The following is a 17,794-nucleotide window of genomic DNA, read 5'->3' on the forward strand; positions in this document are numbered from 1 at the left end:
GACAATCTTAAAAGTATGATACTGTGCGATTAATACTCTGTAGAAAATGTAGAAGTATGATGAGGACATCAACAAAATGAACAAAGGTTGTTTGTTATCTTACAGTTTCTGTGAGATAGGAACCCAGATAGAGCTTAAATGGATTCTGTGTCTTTCACAAAGTGGCACTGTAGTTTCATCCCAACAGTCAAATGGTATGGATCCACTTGTAAGCTCACGTATATGTTGCTGGTAGAATTTAATTCCTGAGAATTGTTGGACTGAGTGCTTTAATAATTCATGGACTTTTGGCCAGAGGCCATTCTCAGTGAAACCCTCATAGAGTGGCTCACATCATGGTAACCGACTTTCAACAGCAAGAGCAAGCCAGAGAAAGAAAAGGCAAACAAAAATACTTCAAGAAGAGAATAGTAGTTGGTCACTAACACTTGTAGAAAGGTGAGGAAGTGGAGATAGTTAATGAAATAAAAACTTTTGAAATAAACTCCTGAAACCAAAAAGAGAAATGTAGCTGTACCTGGAAGGGAGAATGTTGCTCATTGGAGTCAAGTGAAGTCCTCAGAAACTGTTTTGCTTTCGACTTGATACTATTATTTTGGGTAATGATTAATCGTCATTTGAAATTTAATCAGTGCAAATTTTCTACCTAATAAGAGGCATTATCTAGTTTTAAAAGAAACTGAGTTTTAGGGATGCCTGAGTGGCTCAGCGGTTTAGCCCTGCCTTCGGCCCAGGGTGTGATCCTGGAGTCCCGGGATCGAGTCCCACATTGGGCTCTCTGCATGGAGCCTGCTTCTCTCTCTATCTGTGTCTCTGCCTCTCTCTCTCTCCCTGTCTCTCATGAATAAATACATATTTTTTTTAAAAAACTGAGTTATTAATTCTTAAATATTAGAGTAATTAATAATTACTCTAAAGTAGTTGTTTAATTGATTTAAAAATTGACTAAGGTTTAAATTGGAAATTCTCATGGTAATATAGTTTAATTGAAAGCCCTTATGAAACAGCACCTCAAACGGTATGGTAGGATATGCACTGTTTTGGATTTGTGATATGGACAAGGGTTATTAACTATTGCTAACACTACATTGTTTCTCTCCTTATAAATGAACAGCCGATAAATTGGTCTTTGACTTCATTTCTTTGTGTTGTTGTGGCTTGAGTAGAAGTAAACTTAAGTATAGAGAGATTTCATTCTTCTGTTTGTGATTAAAACATTTAGGTTAAAATATTTTATTTTTCTTGAACAGAGAGGCAGTCTGGATTGGGAGTAATGCCTAACACCCACAAGAAAGTTCAGACTTTTACTAGGGAATCCCACTCCTGAGATAAAGAGACTACAAATGTTATATAAGGTGGAAAAATGCTGATTCTAACAAGCAGCTGAAGTGAATTATTTTTTTACTAAGATTAAGCATATAATTTTGGATGTTTTACATTTCCCCGGTGATATAAACAACCTGTAATTTACATAACACTCTGAGTCTACCCAGACTTTGGAGTTTCTGCTACTAGCTTCTGACATGTGAAAGATTCCTGCAACTTACTAAATTTGTTGCCTCAAATCCTCAGTACCTTGGGCTGAATTTCACTGTTTACATGGATTATTTCAAGATTTGACTTGGCACATGGGCAATGGCATCATAACTCAAAGTAATCTTTGTGTTAACAATTTTCTGTTGTTTCTTCAAAACAACATTTGCTGATAAATTGTGTTGGAGGACCAGATACAAAATTTGAATGATCTTTTATGAGAATAAGAATCCCGTCTGGAAGGAGAAAAGGTATTTCAGTTGGAAGACACACTTCTGTATAAAATCAGATCACTCCAGTTTCTCTCAGTGTAAAAATAGACAAATATGCCCTAATAAAACCTTATAATTTTATGACCATTCACTGAAACTTTATGACCTTATTCTTTATTGTATTGTTAATTTTTAGAGCTGCTGTTATTGTTTTACACTAATATGCTATTTTCTCCAATTTAACTATATGTCATTTGAGCAAAGGGCATCTTAAATACTCTTCTTTACCCACTCTCAGCACTAAAAGTAGTACCAACTTTCCAGGAGCTTAACAAATACTGTTGAATAAAGAGGCAGATGAATTTAGGTTGAGTTTATATACCATGATAGAATATTTGCCTGAATATTGTTTATATAAACTTTGTGTCCTGGATTACAAATGAAGAGGTAGAAAAACAATGTTCTTCTTTTGACATGGTAGCCTAGTGGTTTGGTACCTTTGGAAAGTTAAATGGGGTAGGTACACTTGATCGTTTTCACAAGTGAAACTATCTCTGAATCATCTGACCTTTCTTTTATAGCTACATTAGAAAATGACAAAAACGTCTATTAGACTCTCAATTTATATTATGTGCACAGCATGATGCCACTTACCCATGAAACATTCATCACAATGCCTTTTAATAAATAATGCTATACAATTCTTAGAAATCCTTGAAACTTTATAATGGCAGTTTATACTTGTTTAACTTTTATAAAGAAACAATTTTAAGTTGAAAAAAATTTAAAGTTAAAGGAAGGTTTGGATATTTTCTTAAGGATTCATTTCAGATGTTCACATCATGTGAAAAATTCTTCTCACATTGTAACTGTGGATGTCATCATAAAATGTAATTTCTAGGGGACACCTGGGGCACTCAGTGGTTGGGTGTCTGCCTCCAGCTCAGGTTGTGATCCCGGGATCCAGGACTGAGTCCCACATCAGGCTCCCTGCAGGGAGACTGCTTCTCCCTCTGCCTATGTCTCTGTCTCTCTCTCTGTGTGTCTCTCATGAATAAATAAATAATATCTTTAAAAAATGTAATTTCTAATAAAACAAATTTCTGGAAATTCAGATTTCAACTTCTGGAAATTATCATATAACATATTTATGATGATTATTATTTTTTATATTTATTATTATTAAAAGTGAATTTTTCTAATTGTGTTTGATATCACAGGCTGATGTTTCTTCTAGATTATATTACTGATACACTTAGGTCACATTACATGAATAAACTAGACAAGGCCATAAGTTTATGGAGCTAACCAGAAGGTAGAGAGTGTTGAAGTCTGGCATTGGACCTAATCTTTGAGAAAAATGGAACACAGAAGCAACTTTTTTTTTAAACTTTTTTAAAAATTTTTTTATGATAGTCACAGAGAGAGAGAGAAAGAAGCAGAGAGAGAGAGGCAGAGACACAGGCAGAGGGAGAAGCAGGCTCCATGCACCGGGAGCTCAACGCGGGATTCGATCCCGGGTCTCCAGGATCGTGGCCTGGGCCAAAGGCAGGTGCCAAACCGCTGCACCACCCAGGGATCCCCAGAAGAAACTTTTTAAAAGAGGATTTCAATCTAAAGGGCAAGTTTAGAATCTAGGGAGACATTATAATGTCCAGTCATGATCCAAGAAACAACTGGAAATCTAATGATCCAACACCAAGGCAAGGCTTCCCTAGGAAAACTAGCCATAGGAGTTTCAGATTAGATGACACTTAACACATCTTGGCAGGAATGAAGTTAGTATCTGTGTGGCCTATCGGTACATAATAGAAGGAGTTAAGACTAGATACCAGCTTGATCCTAAGGCAGAACTCTACAGAGGAAGCCACTGTCTCAATAAACAAAATAACATGCAAATGCTTCAAGAAACTCCACTGGAAGGAAGGCAAATAGACAAAAAAGACATCATTTTGCAGTTGAGTTTTATCTTCCTATCCAGGTATCTTTCATGGAAGACTACTGCCAACACCATGCTAATCATAGGCAGCCACTCTTTCTAGTCAAATGATTCTAAAACAAGGTGGGAAGAAGTGGGGTAGTTTTGGTTGTCTCAGTAGTTCAATGACTATCCATTAATTAAAGAATTATAAAAAGTGAATCATAAAATATTTGCTATTAAAATAATTTGAAAGCTTGCCTAGAAATGGAAGTATAGCACATTTCCCTCAATTCTGTATACTTTTTTGGGCTTGCTGAGACCAGGGTTGATGGGATTGTTACTAAGGCTAAAATATAACAAAAGAGAAAAGGAGAAAGAGGAATATATGTGTGTGTGTGTGTGTGTGTGTGTGTGTGTGTGTATATAATTTTATAATTTACAAATATAATTTAAACTTCTCCTATATGATTGCCTCCAAACCTAGACCAGGCTTACCTCCATGTTGGACCCATTATGACCAAACAATTTGGATAGTCCAACAGCATATCTAATTTCCCTGAGATAAAGCTAAGAGAAAGCTATCTAGAGAAATTCAAGAGTTACCTTTTCACATGTATACCTTCTACATTTTAGTTCAGGGTTTGAAGACCTATTGCTTCCATGGGTGCAAATCCATTTGGAGGAATATATGTTCTCCTTACAGAAAACTCCTCAACCAAATGACTGAGCCCTAACATGCTATGTGGTTGCCCTGTAGAGCATAAGATCAATACTCCAAGAACGCAAAATTGGTTCAGATGTAGACTGATGATGCTACACACATACCAGAAGGGAAGGGAAAGATTTATTATTCATGTCATGAGACTTGTTGATAAGAACAGAATAGGCTGTTCAGGAAATGACTTGAAAAAGGAACAAAAGGGTGGTTTTGGGTTTACTGTGGTGGGGGGTGGTGGGGGATTCTGGTGAAGGTTCCTATGTGATTTTGTATTGTATAAACTTTCTCATATAAGTCAAGGAAGGAATGCTTTTCAGCTATTCAGTCTGGCTTATCAGCTTTCCCTAAAAAGAGAAATGTTACTGGTGGAGCTTGAAAGCAGTGAGTGGTCAAAGATCAGAAATGGAGTTAGATTCTTGATTATATGACTATACAGTAAAAATGAAAATACAAAATAAGAAACACAGCAACCATAAAATAAAAATGTCTGTATCATAGCATTGGACCTTCTAGAAGATTAACAAAATTGGGTTTAGCAATAAAGACATAGGATGAAAATCTGTTTTCAGAATTTGGGTATATGAAAATGGACTAGACCTCAAGGATTAATTAGAAAGCAGTTGTAAAATTTGGAGCACTATAACTGATAAAGCTATATATAAGGTTGACTTATTGAATAGCTTCTGTCTTATGTGCTAGGCTTGGGAATATACTTTAAGTAGGTATTAATCAAGAGGCCTGAACTCGGGAAGAGGAATGCAAGTAGGACCCTGTAACCTAATGATGATATGTAGTTCAGTGAACATCGCTTCCTAATCAAACTATAGCCTCTTTAAAAACTTGAAAATTATTTTTGGTTTTAAATATAATGTTAATCAAGATAAGTTCTGAATGCTATACCAATTTCTTAACATAATTAATATTTCTTCCTCATTCATATCATATTCCACTGGATTGTTCAATGAATCACTTTCTATATGAAGAGTTTGGGTACCAGATTTGCTCCATCTAATATCTTTGATATTGGGGCCTCACTGGCATCTACTGCTCCTTTACTTCAGCTAGTTGATAGAGAATCAAAAGAATGGTGCATAACGTTTTATGACTAGTCCTGGATTTCACATACATCATTTTAGTCCAGAGGCCCCAAAGAATCATAAGAAAGTCTAAAAAAGTCTCCAATGTTCCTAGGAAAAGGAAATGGGATTAGTGAGCATGTAGCCAGTCCCTGTCCATACAAATAAGCAAAATATTACTAAATATATCTTTGCACTAACAATGGCAAAAAAGTTTCACCAAAGCTGAAGTATAAGAAGGCTCTTAAGACATAAAGCATAAGAAGGCTCTTAAGATATACTTCCTCATTTATTAATTGATAATGGCTAAAATAGTTCAAGGCCAGTTCTATTGGTTATATAAAAACAGCTTAGTTTTAATAAATTAAAGTTGAAATTTAGAAAAAATAATTTTTGGTTAAGTTAATTTTTTATTCTCCACAGTACTGTATCAGGAACATAGATATTTTAATGGAGCTTCATATTCCAATTTTTTTAAAAAATTTCATTTATTTATTTGAGAGAGCAAAGAAGATGGGAGAGGGAGAAGCAGGCTTCTCCTTGGGCAGGGAGCCCTATGTGGGGGCTATTCTAATTTTAATGGAAATTTCTGTAAACTAAGAAAGTTATTGATGTGCTAATCAATTCAAGTATAGGAAAATCTCAAGTAAAATATACATATTCTAGAACATAAATCAGTAAGAAGTTATCCTCATCTGGGACACAAACTTACCTTTTATGTCAATATGAACTTTATTTTGAGATAATTTCAATAATAAAACAGTAATTTTTAAAGACTTCATTCATTGCTGGAAGTTATTGCAAGCTAAGACTAGATAAATATCCCAGAGATTTTTAGAAAGAATATTTGAAACAAATAGAAAATTACTTTAATTCTAAAAGTGTATAGCTCCAGGATAGCATCCCCCAAAAATTTAAATCAAGCATTTTTTTTATTTTCCCAAGAATCATTATTTGTAAATGATACTTTTATCCTGTATTTTTCCTGGAAAGTTCACAGTTCTTATAGTTACTGTTTTTCTTAAATACATTTTCTAGTAAGTAATAGAGGAAGAGAAAAAATAGTTTCTTAATTATCTATTCCTGTGTAAAATATATCTCAAAACTTAGCAACTTGAAATATTTTTTTATTTTCTCACAGAAACCATGGGTCTGGAAACTGGAAGTGTCTTAGCTAGGTATAAAACTTTCTGGCATAAAGTTTCTCATGAGATTTCAACCAAGCTGTTACTGTAGCTTCATTCTTATTTGAAATCCTGACTGAGGGAATATCTACTTAAAAATTCACTCATAAATATGTTTCATAGACCTCAGTGTCATGTTAGCTGTTGGTCTAACAAGAGACTTCAGTTCCTCAAATGTGGGTCTCACCATAGCCTGAAGAATTTTCAGGGCTAACTGTCTTCCCCCGAAGGGAACAACTGACAATAACAGTGCTAAGAATAATTTAAAGAAGAAATAGGTGAAATAAATCTTAAAATGATGACAGAATTTGTTAAGAAGTTACTTTCAGAGCTCAGGAAACAAAAGGAGAGGAAAGTAAAACCATTAAGGAATTAAAAACTTCATTAGTGGTAATATAGAGGAAACTGAAAAGATAGGAATGTAACTATCATATTTGAAAAAGTCAATGAGAAAAGAATAAATATATAAAAATTGTAACACAGATAACAATGAAGGCTTTTTAAAAAGCAAAGCTATGCCTAATTGGTATGAGGAGAATTGAGCAAATAAAAGAGGTTTGGGGTCCCTGGGTAGCTCAGTCAGTTTAGCATCTGACTCTTGATTTTGACTCACTTCATCATCTGAGGGTCATGAGATCAAATCCTCTGAGAGGCTCCACACTTAGTTGGGAGCCCCCCGCCAACTCTCTCTAAAATAAATAAATATACCTAAAAAGAAATGTCTTGAATGTACCAGTTATACAAAATGATTGACACCAAAACCTATCCAGAAAAGTTCCTGAAATTCAGAATGAGGAAAGAGCTTTATGGACATCCAGGTATAAAATCCAGTCATTTAGGATCAAGGGAAGTCAGGCTGGACTCAGACTTAACCATGGTAATGTTAAATGTGATCAAAGAATGTAAAAATATTTATAGTCTTTAATGAAATGAATACTGAACACCTAATTTGATACCCAGCCAAGTTGTCTTTCAATTGTAAAGACAACAAACAAATATCCTTAACCATGAATCAAAACAGAAAATTTATGGAGTAAACTTGGGGGAAGTGAGAGAAAGTATGTTAATTTCATTATTCTTTGTAGGACAGAATCAACAGATCACTTTTAAATTGAAAAAATTCTCGGAGTGTCCGGGTAGCACAAATCGTTAAGCATCTGCCTTCAGCTCAGGTCATAATCCTGGGGCCCTAGGATTGAGCACTGCATTGGGTTCCCTGCTCAGCGAGGAGTCTACTTGTCCCTCTGCCCTTCACTTCACTCATGCTCTCTCTCTCTCTCTCTCAAATAATAAATAAATAAATAAATAAATAAATAAATAAATAAATAAATAAATAATAAAATAAAATAAAAAACTTTAAAAAAATAAATAAATTGAAATACTTCTCTTCTGAGGAAGGACTTTCTGGAGGTATGAATCTGATATTTCACAGACAATAACCCCTAGCATTATAGGTTTAGCCAACTACAGATACGCTGTAGTCTATTCATAAAAGAGTCTGATTTTAAGAAAGAAAATCACTCAAAACATTACTTCTGTGAGAAATTAACATTGTGAGTGATGGCATCTGTCTTTTACACAAATATCTCAAAGATTTCTACTTGTTAAATAAAGATTTTGATTTACTGGTTTTAAGATCTTTGTGATGATCATATTTGTTCTGAAGTCCATCTCCACAAGTTATGGATTCCATCAAGCTAAAAATTGCAAAATATAAGGACACTGCTTAAAGTAATTATTCGTCTTCACCAACAGCAGTAGTGCACTCCTGCAGGAGAGTGAAGCAAATAATCTGAGTTTACCTATAATAATACATTCTTGGTATGGAACCTTAAAAAACAAATCTATTTAGAGATAGACATCATTGATTATCCTTTGCTTGGGACTGGGAAGCTCTACATACACACATGCTCTATAACCCCTTACAATGAACTTTTTTTATAAAACAAAAATGAGAGAGAGAGAGAGAGAGAGAGAGAGAGAGAACAATTGCTTCCTAAAATGTTTTTGGAAGTACCAAGTGAACAGAGATATCTAACAGAGTGAGTAGTCACAACAGAATACATGTTGTTCAGGTCTGTATCTTATTTTTCTCAGTGTATAATTTAGCAAATCTTACCCCTCAGATTTTCCCTAGCCTGACAACCTTTCTTTCCCTTGTCTTGTTCTGACGATGTTCAGAACAAAAGATTTAGAACCACAGATCCTTAGTTAAAATGAACTGTTTACTATGTTGCCAATTTTGCAAAAGTCTCCTCTCAGAAACTCAGAGCTTTCATCTTTGAATAAGAAATAATTATAATGCTCAGCTCAGAGAATTAAATAATAATGTGTCAAAGTGCTTTATAAATGTTATGACAATATAATAATAGTAATAGTAGAGGTGGTGATAATCAGATTCTAGATTCCAACAGCCCTGGATTTGCATCCCAGCTTTGCCATGTATTTGCTATGTACATTTAGTTCATTAATTTCAGCCTGAGTTTTGTCATATAAACATTGGGAGGATTATTTCTAGTCATATGGATGTTCTAGTCATATGGATGTACAATGTACATGATACATTGTATATAAATAATTCAGTATAATGTCTACACTGTAGTATAGATATACTGTAAGTAAATGTTAGCTATTATGTTGTTGTTACTAGTTATAATTTATTGAATACTTGTGATATACTAAGTATTTACAAATGTTGATGTTAATCAATCCTAATAATAATATGGTCAGAAGACATTGTCATACACAGTTAATAAATGAAGTAGCAGAGGATAAAAGTAAAAGTAAAAAACAGTATAAAAAATAAAATAGCTAGAAAATGATGGTACTAGGATTTGAATCTATGTCTGACTCTAAAGCTCAAGAGTTTTGAAATCAATAAAAATATAAAATACGTTTATTAAATGTTAATGTTATACATCATATGTATTTATAATATTGATTTAAATGATCACATTTATAATATGTAAAGACCAGAAGAAAGGTACTTTCATGACTTTGTCAAGTAGTTTAAGTGTAACTGAGAATTTGAGGAGGTTTCATGTGCTCTTCCAAATTTACATAAATACATCATGATACAACAAATAGAATATTTTGACAATTTTTCTCTAGTATTTTTATTATATTACTTGTTTCACCTTCTTCATAAAAGTTTTAAGTGATAGCAATGTCATTTGGTTTACAGAAACATACTCTGGTCTCCTTTTTTCCAGTTATTTTCATGTAATGTTTTATTATTCTTAACTTGAAAAGAACCTCAGCTAGATTATCTAGGACTCAAAGAAAATATTTATTAGTGTTCACTCGTTGTGAGTGCTCAGTTTTTTTGGATGAATGTTTGGAGTTCCATTAACACTTTTGTTTTTCTTTGCCCAAAAAGGAATAGATATATAACATATTTAAAGAAAACAAATAACTATTCTGAACCCATTATTCTAAATATGGAGGTATTTATCTTTTTCAGTAATATTTTTTAAAGCTTGAGTTTCCTGGGGCATTCATTCTTATATTTCTTTCCTGATATTTTCTTGTGGTTATCCACAAAGAATATGAATCTGCAACTGTTTAGTAGAGGCACTGAAAATATGTCTTTCCTAAAATCTTCCCTCTTCGTTTTTCTAAGCAGTGGTTTTAAATGAGGACAGTTTTGACCCAGGAGACATTTAAAAATCTCTGGAGACATATTTGATTATATACATTGGGAAGGTGTGCTGCTGACATCTAGTTGGTAGGGGCCACGGATGGCTATAAATATTTTACAGTGTACAGGGCAGTCCTCACTACAAAGAAAATCGCAAAATATATTGGTGCCGGATGAGAATCTTGATCTGTTGCTATGTGACTAAATTCACAATTCAAGATGCTAAGGATCCTACATACACAAATAATTCTGTGAATTCTTGTACTACTACAAACTAATAAGACTAATATTCCCCAAGCATGGGCAGCCCCGGTGGCGCAGCAGTTTAGCGCCGCCTGCAGCCTGGGGTGTGATCCTGGAGACTAGGGATCGAGTCCCACGTCAGGCTCCCTGCATGGAGCCGCTTCTCCCTCTATCTGTTTCTCTGCCTCTCTCTCTGTGTCTCTATGAATAAACAAAATTAAAAAAAAAAAGTCAGACTTAAAAAAAACTCCCCAAGCATATTTACTCATCATTTCTCCAGCAAAAACTATCCTAAAACTCTTCAAGCCCAAGCTGTCATCTGAGGCCAAATTATATTTCTACTTTTTTTTTTTAATTTTTATTTATTTATGATAGTCACACACACACACACACACACAGAGAGAGAGAGAGAGAGAGAGAGAGAGAGAGAGAGGCAGAGACACAGGCAGAGGGAGAAGCAGGCTCCATGCACCGGGAGCCTGACGTGGGATTCGATCCCGGGTCTCCAGGATCGCGCCCTGGGCCAAAGGCAGGCGCCAAACCGCTGTGCCACCCAGGGATCCCATATTTCTACTTTCTATGAAATTTTCATTAGTTTAAAATTACCTTTATCATGGGATTTCTCTGAATATTAACTAATTAAAAGAGATAAAATCTAGTATCATATAGCAGATACTTAATAAATTTAAATGTTCTTCACTCTTGCCCTCATTTTTATACCTTTTCTTTTCTGGTCTGCTTTTTTTACATTGTTTACCTGCTGATGAATATTTAATTGCATGCATTTGTGATATTTTTATTCAGTTACTTGACTTTTTTTGAGGACATGTCTCATTTATTCTATGAGAATATATTTATTTGCATTACATAATTTATTCTTTATACTCTAGTATTATTAGGACTAAATAGTGCTTGATTAAATGAGTGAAGAAATGAATGGAGAGAGGTTATATGAGGACCAATGTTTTCTTATCTGTATTCCCAAGTAGTAGCACAATATTAATTCATGACTTTTTGTTTGTGTATTGTTTCTAACATTTTAAAAGTTTCAAAAACTTAGCTTTTTAAAAATGTTTTTGTTTAGCATTATTTTCTTTAGCTCTGCTTTTGATACAAAGATATGTATTTAAACATTACAACACAATGTTTGAGACTTTTTAAAATTATATATAGCATATTTTAAAAAGAAATCTTACTCCGGTATCCCGGGTGGCCCAGCAGTTCAGCGCCGCCTTCAGCCCAGGGCATGAACCTGGAGACCCGAGATCGAGTCCCACATCAGTTTCCCTGCATGGAGCCTGCTTCTCTCTCTGTCTGTGTCTGCCTCTCTCTCTCTCTCTCTCTGTCTCTCATAAATAAATAAATATTTTTAAAAATCTTAGTCAATTAGAAAACATTCTAGTTAAGTCTCTAATTTACTAAAATAATATTACTTTCTTTTGGTAATATGCCCTTTGAGTACAGGAAAAAGCAAAAATTTTAAATATGAAAATAATGGCGAAAAAGTCTCAGTATTTTTAGAATTTTTACAGTGTGTACTTTTTGGTCCTTACAGAAAGTGTGGACTATGGACCAGTGTTTGTACAAGAACCAGACGATATAATTTTTCCGACTGATTCTGAAGAAAAGAAAGTAGCATTGAATTGTGAAGCTCATAGCAATCCAGCTCCCAATTACAGGTAGAAGTTCACTATTAATCACTTTTCTTAGGTCTTAAAATTTTCCTTCAATGAGATTCTGGTAGTCCCAGGGTGTATTACAATATCTCAAGTAATTTTTACATATTTGTCTTCTGATATTTTCTAAGATGGCTTCGGAATGGAACAGAAATAGATTTGGAAAGTAATTATCGCTACAGTTTGATAGATGGGACCTTCATTATAAGCAATCCAAGTGAAGCAAAGGATTCTGGTCATTACCAGTGTTTAGCAGTCAACACTCTTGGAAGTATTCTTAGTAGAGAAGCCATACTTCAATTTGCCTGTGAGTAAAGTATATGCTTTTCTTATGTATTTGTATATAGTGTGTATATATGTAATTTTAAAGTTTGCTTAGGCAAAAGCTTAATTAAGACTTCAGAATTTAAAATAGTGGTAAAACCCTGGTAAAGATAAAATTATGTAAACAGTGTGTTTCTTTCTAAGATATTTTGTAACTCTCTGAAACATTTGCCCTCTTGAAATAAACCCAACACACTAGTCTGGGAGATTGAAAATACTATTCATGAATTCTTTCCTCTGCCTATCTGTTTTTATTCTTCTACTGTTTATTATAGTCACTATTTGCAATAGATTCTTTTGGATGGAAGATCACATAATCTAAAAGTTCTGCTTAGGCAATCAAAGAAATGCCTCTGAAATGCTAATGTTTCAAATTCCAACTATAATTTCTCACTCCGATGGCTTAATTTTTGATTAGAAAAAAGACACCACTACATATAATCATATATATGTACTAGAGTATAGACATTTCCTAAGATACATCATTTATCTAATTAACTAAGTGTATTGAGGTCTTAAAACTTGTGAAATTATTTAACATATGATGAAGGCTTATACCAAATTGAGGATAGGCTACTGAGCAAAAAACAAAACAAAACAATCATACATGAATATAAATTCTTGAGGATTATAATATCTAAAAAATAGTGGAGAAATCTTTGTGTTAATAATTTATATAAAACTTATATTGGCTATGTAATTTATCACCAGGTGATTTTTAATTTAAAATTACACCCTGGAGAATGGAATAATTGATTTTTATCTATATAATCTTCCTCACATATTACTTCTAATTAACCCAGAATCCAGATATCATCTTATAGGAGTATGAAGGAGAAAAGTAAGAATAAAGGAATGATAATGGACTCAGTTTAGAAAACATTGAGCTAAGTCCTAGAAAAATTTAAATATAATCTTTTAAAATAAATTTTGCTAAGGAGTTCAGATAGGACTTTACATAAACCAAATATATCAAGATAGTAGCCGGAATATACTCTTTTTTTTTTAAATATACTCTTATTTTAGAAAATATTATATGGTTTAACACAACCTAATACTTTCCAGCATGCACATTAAAAGAGTAACCTGATAAACCAATAGTCCTTCTTAATTACTCCTCTGTAAATAATCTTTTCAAGACAGATACAGCAAATCCAGATGTGGATTCATACATGATGTATGAATACTGTATACCTTTCTTTTTTTGTCTATACTGACACCAGTACACCAATTCATAATAGCTTATATATCAATTGGTCTTCCCCAAATCAACAGTGGAGGCAAAATATGCAAAGTTTTCTGTGTGCTTCAGAGCAGAAATCTACTTACTGGAAAATCCAAGGTGTCTGGATGACTATGACATCCTAGAATTTCTGTGAAGACCAGTCATAGCTATCAGATACTCACCCCTACCTTCAGTGAGCACATCTGCACCACCATTTACAGTTCAATGAGTAGGCAAGAAAAGCCCTATCTATCTTAGTTATTCAGCATCAAGCTGTCCTGAACTTAGTTTAGAGCAATATTTGCTTTACTTTTAACTTAACATATGGGTTAATATACATATGCATTCATTGGTAGCATCTCATGACCCTACATTTCCCCATTCCCACCCCACCTGACTCAACTGACTTCTGAAGACTGTATGTATACATCAGGGCTCATAATGCTCCTGGTTGAAGCAGTCACATACATAGGGAAGGTCACTTCTACCTCAAAATTACTCCTTCACCTACATGCCATTATATCCATTTGATAATATAAAAAATTAGATCCTTTAGCTTTAGCTCTATCTTTTTTTTTCCAGAAGATCTTTGGAGGGAAAATATAAATATAGGTGGTAGAAAGGAGAATGAAGACACTATCAACTTGCTTTCTAGTATACCTGTATAGAAGCATGGATGTTATGGAATTCTAGGAGTCAAGGTACTTTGTGATTGGGGGAAAATTGAGGTAGGAACTTGGAAAGAAAAAAGAACCTTCTGAAAGGAGTGAAAGGATACATGGGTCAAATAAGATTAAAAACTTGGTGACAACCTTCCTTTACATCATGATTTTCTATGTCTAGCCTCATAGCTAGATAATGTTTACTACTATAATAATGTTACAACACTACTTAATGTTGATAGAATGTTTAATGTTTAAAGTGTTTTTACAAGTAAAGGAATGTTAATCACTCTTTACACATAAAGCTGGAATCATTAATCATTTATATCTATTACCAATTGTTTATGTAAAAATTTAAATATACAACTAGTATATTAAAAATAATATATTTAGGGATCCCTGGGTGGCGCAGCGGTTTAGCGCCTGCCTTTGGCCCAGGGAGCGATCCTGGAGACCCGGGATCGAATCCCACATCGGGCTCCCGGTGCATGGAGCCTGCTTCTCCCTCTGCCTGTGTCTCTGCCTCTCTCTCTCTCTCTCTCTGTGACTATCATAAATAAAAAAAAATAATAATAAAAAAATAAAAATAAATAAAAATAATATATTTAGTAAATTTAAATAATTACCAAAAACTATTTAATCAAGTTAAATATTCAAAACTAATACAGGAATCTGTTAAACATTTTAAATGTCATGAAATTAGGCAAAATTTACAAATTATGAAATTGATTACAAAACTTCTTATTAATACTTATAAGTAAACTCTGTCTTGTACTTATTCTTCAGGCACATTTTTATGCTTTACTCACTTTTAAATATTTTTATTATAGAAATACTTTTAACTTTTATACATCAATTTCATCATACATATATAACCCATAATTTCATCAGATATGTTTTCTACACTGTGTAGTGCTATTGTGATCTAAAATACTCCTTTCTAAGGAGCATCATATTACTCAATCTGGAGTTTGTTTCTGAGTTATAGTTCAATTGAATTTTGGTTGCTTATTTCAAACGTGAGACCTGCTTAATAGATGTGGCCTCTTATAATTTGAACATTATTTTTGTTATATCAATGACACTTTAAGTCTATCACTTTCACATAGGCTTTACCTTTTGAAATATGACATATTTGCTTATAATGATGTGATTCTAAGACTTACTGAACAGTGTTAAATACCCCTAATTATATCCATAGAAAAAAATTCTAATCTATATTTTATAAATAGATACATATTTAACCAAAGACTCAAGATATCCATATAGTAACAATCTTATATTCAATAAAGAAAATAAAATTTAAACATCCTATTAGCATCACTTTCCTTTTTGTTTGGAAATTACATATGTATATTATACACATATGCATCATATCAACCTTTCTGATTCTCAGTATTATTAGAATCATATGAGATTTTGAAGATTCAACTTATTTATATACATATACAAACTGTCACAATCTGGCTATTTGGACTCACTTAATGCTAGCTTCTTTGTCCTCTTATTAACCAGAAATATATATAGATGTATTTATTTATTTTAGAGAGAGTGTATGATCCAGGGGAGGTGCAAAGGGACAGGGAAAGAAAGAATCCTCAGACAGATTCCCTGCTGAGCACGGAGCCTGACACAGGGCTTGATCCTAAGACCTTAAGACCTGAGCTGAAATCAAGAGTCAGAAGCTCAACTAATAAGCCACCCAAGTGCCCCTAACCAGAAATACACTTTAAAATATTCTAGCTTTCCACTAATAATACTTTGATTCCCTACCCACAGGCCAAGTCAATTATAATTTCAGCTAGTTTTCATTGACCATAATGAGTAATGTTATGGGAGACTAAAATCTATATGCTAGAGATACACATAGGACTGTTCCAAACAAGTTTTGATACTGAGTAAGACGATATTATTACTAAACCAGTTTGGTAAAACAGACTCTTAAAAGAACATCTTTTTCTTATGGCCTCAAGTAACTCAAATTCATTGAACATTTTTCTGTAGCTCCAAGTGTCTTAGAATACATTAACTCATTTCATCCTCATAACCAACATAGGAATGGTTAGGTTATAAAACATAAAGCCAGGGGTGCCTGGGTGGCTCAACTGGTTATGCATCTGACTCAATTTCAGCTCAGGTCATGATCTCAGGATCCTGGGATGGAATCCTCCATCCAGCAAGCCATCCCAGCAAGGCTTCTTGCTCAGTGGGGAGGCTGCTTGTCTTCCTCTCCCTCTGTCCCTCCCTCTGCTTGCTCTCTTTCTTTCTCTCTCTCAAATAAATAAATAAAGTATAAATCCATTTTAAATGAGATCGGGCACGTTCAGGGTGGTATGGCCATAGACTGTAAATCCATCTTATAGATGATACTTCTTATTTAACTCTAATGGCACTCAATCTTTATTCTAAGATAAATATGTATGGTATTCACTTTGAAAATATTTGATTTTCAATTTCTCTCTCAAACTCATATTGTAATTTCTCAAAAGTCTTTATATCTTGGCTTCATCAACCTCCATTTTATAATCACTTTATTAACAGCTATACGACATAACAAAAATAAATATTAGCAACAAAAATAAGTATGTGATCATTCTGCATGTTTTCTCATTGTTTAAATTTAATTAATCAGTCACTTGCTTAATTTTTTTTCTTACGGAAGTTTAAGAACTACTAGGTCTCTTTCTAGAACTGAAATTTTAGGATGTATACTAGTTTTTTATGAAATTGTTTATTTTCATATTAGCTCTTTTGATTAACTTTTTTCCTCTTACTTATCTTTATTTACTGGATAATCTATGGTTACTGCCTGGAAAGCTAAATATTTTAAATGAACTTGAGACAGTACAAGTAAGAATGGCTAATCAGTATTGATCATGTCCTTTTGAAGGGAATAGTGAAAGGAAGTTGGTATTGACAGCATTACCTGATATAGCAATTTGTAGAAAAATCAAATGTAAAATAAATTTGGCTTCTTTTAAAGTTTTGTTCCCACCTGTCATCTAAAATATTAAAAATATTAAATAAAAATGTATTTATATAAAAATTATTTTATTTTGCTAATTTATTTTATCTCAGTCTCATTCCAAAGATCATTTATTTGATTTGCTATATAAAATTACGTACCAGGGGAGGGGCAAGATGGCAGAAGAGTAGGGTCCCCAAGTCACCTGTCCCCACCAACTTACCTAGATAACTTTCAAATCATCCTGAAAACCTATGAATTTGGCCTGAGATTTAAAGACAGAACAGCTAGAATGCTTCCGAGAGAAGAGTTTGCACTTCTAACAGGTTGGAAGATGGAAATAAATAAATAAAAAAGAATCCAATGGGGGAGGGGCCCAGTGAGGAGCCGGGCTAAGGCCGGGCGGCAAGCGCCT

General features: G+C 33.6%; 1 protein-coding gene across 1 annotated transcript in view; it reads left to right on the forward strand.

Annotated features, from left to right (window-relative positions):
* CNTN5 (contactin 5) overlaps nucleotides 1–17,794 on the forward strand; it is a 497,758-nt gene that overhangs the window by 14,707 nt on the left and 465,257 nt on the right. The window contains exons 3-4 of the mRNA XM_041729931.1: nucleotides 12,083–12,206; nucleotides 12,335–12,510. Coding sequence (XP_041585865.1) covers nucleotides 12,083–12,206; nucleotides 12,335–12,510 — 300 coding nt within the window. The remainder of the gene's footprint in view (nucleotides 1–12,082; nucleotides 12,207–12,334; nucleotides 12,511–17,794) is intronic.

The sequence above is a fragment of the Vulpes lagopus genome, chromosome 15 (genome assembly GCF_018345385.1).
Source record: "Vulpes lagopus strain Blue_001 chromosome 15, ASM1834538v1, whole genome shotgun sequence".
Lineage (NCBI taxonomy): Eukaryota > Metazoa > Chordata > Mammalia > Carnivora > Canidae > Vulpes > Vulpes lagopus.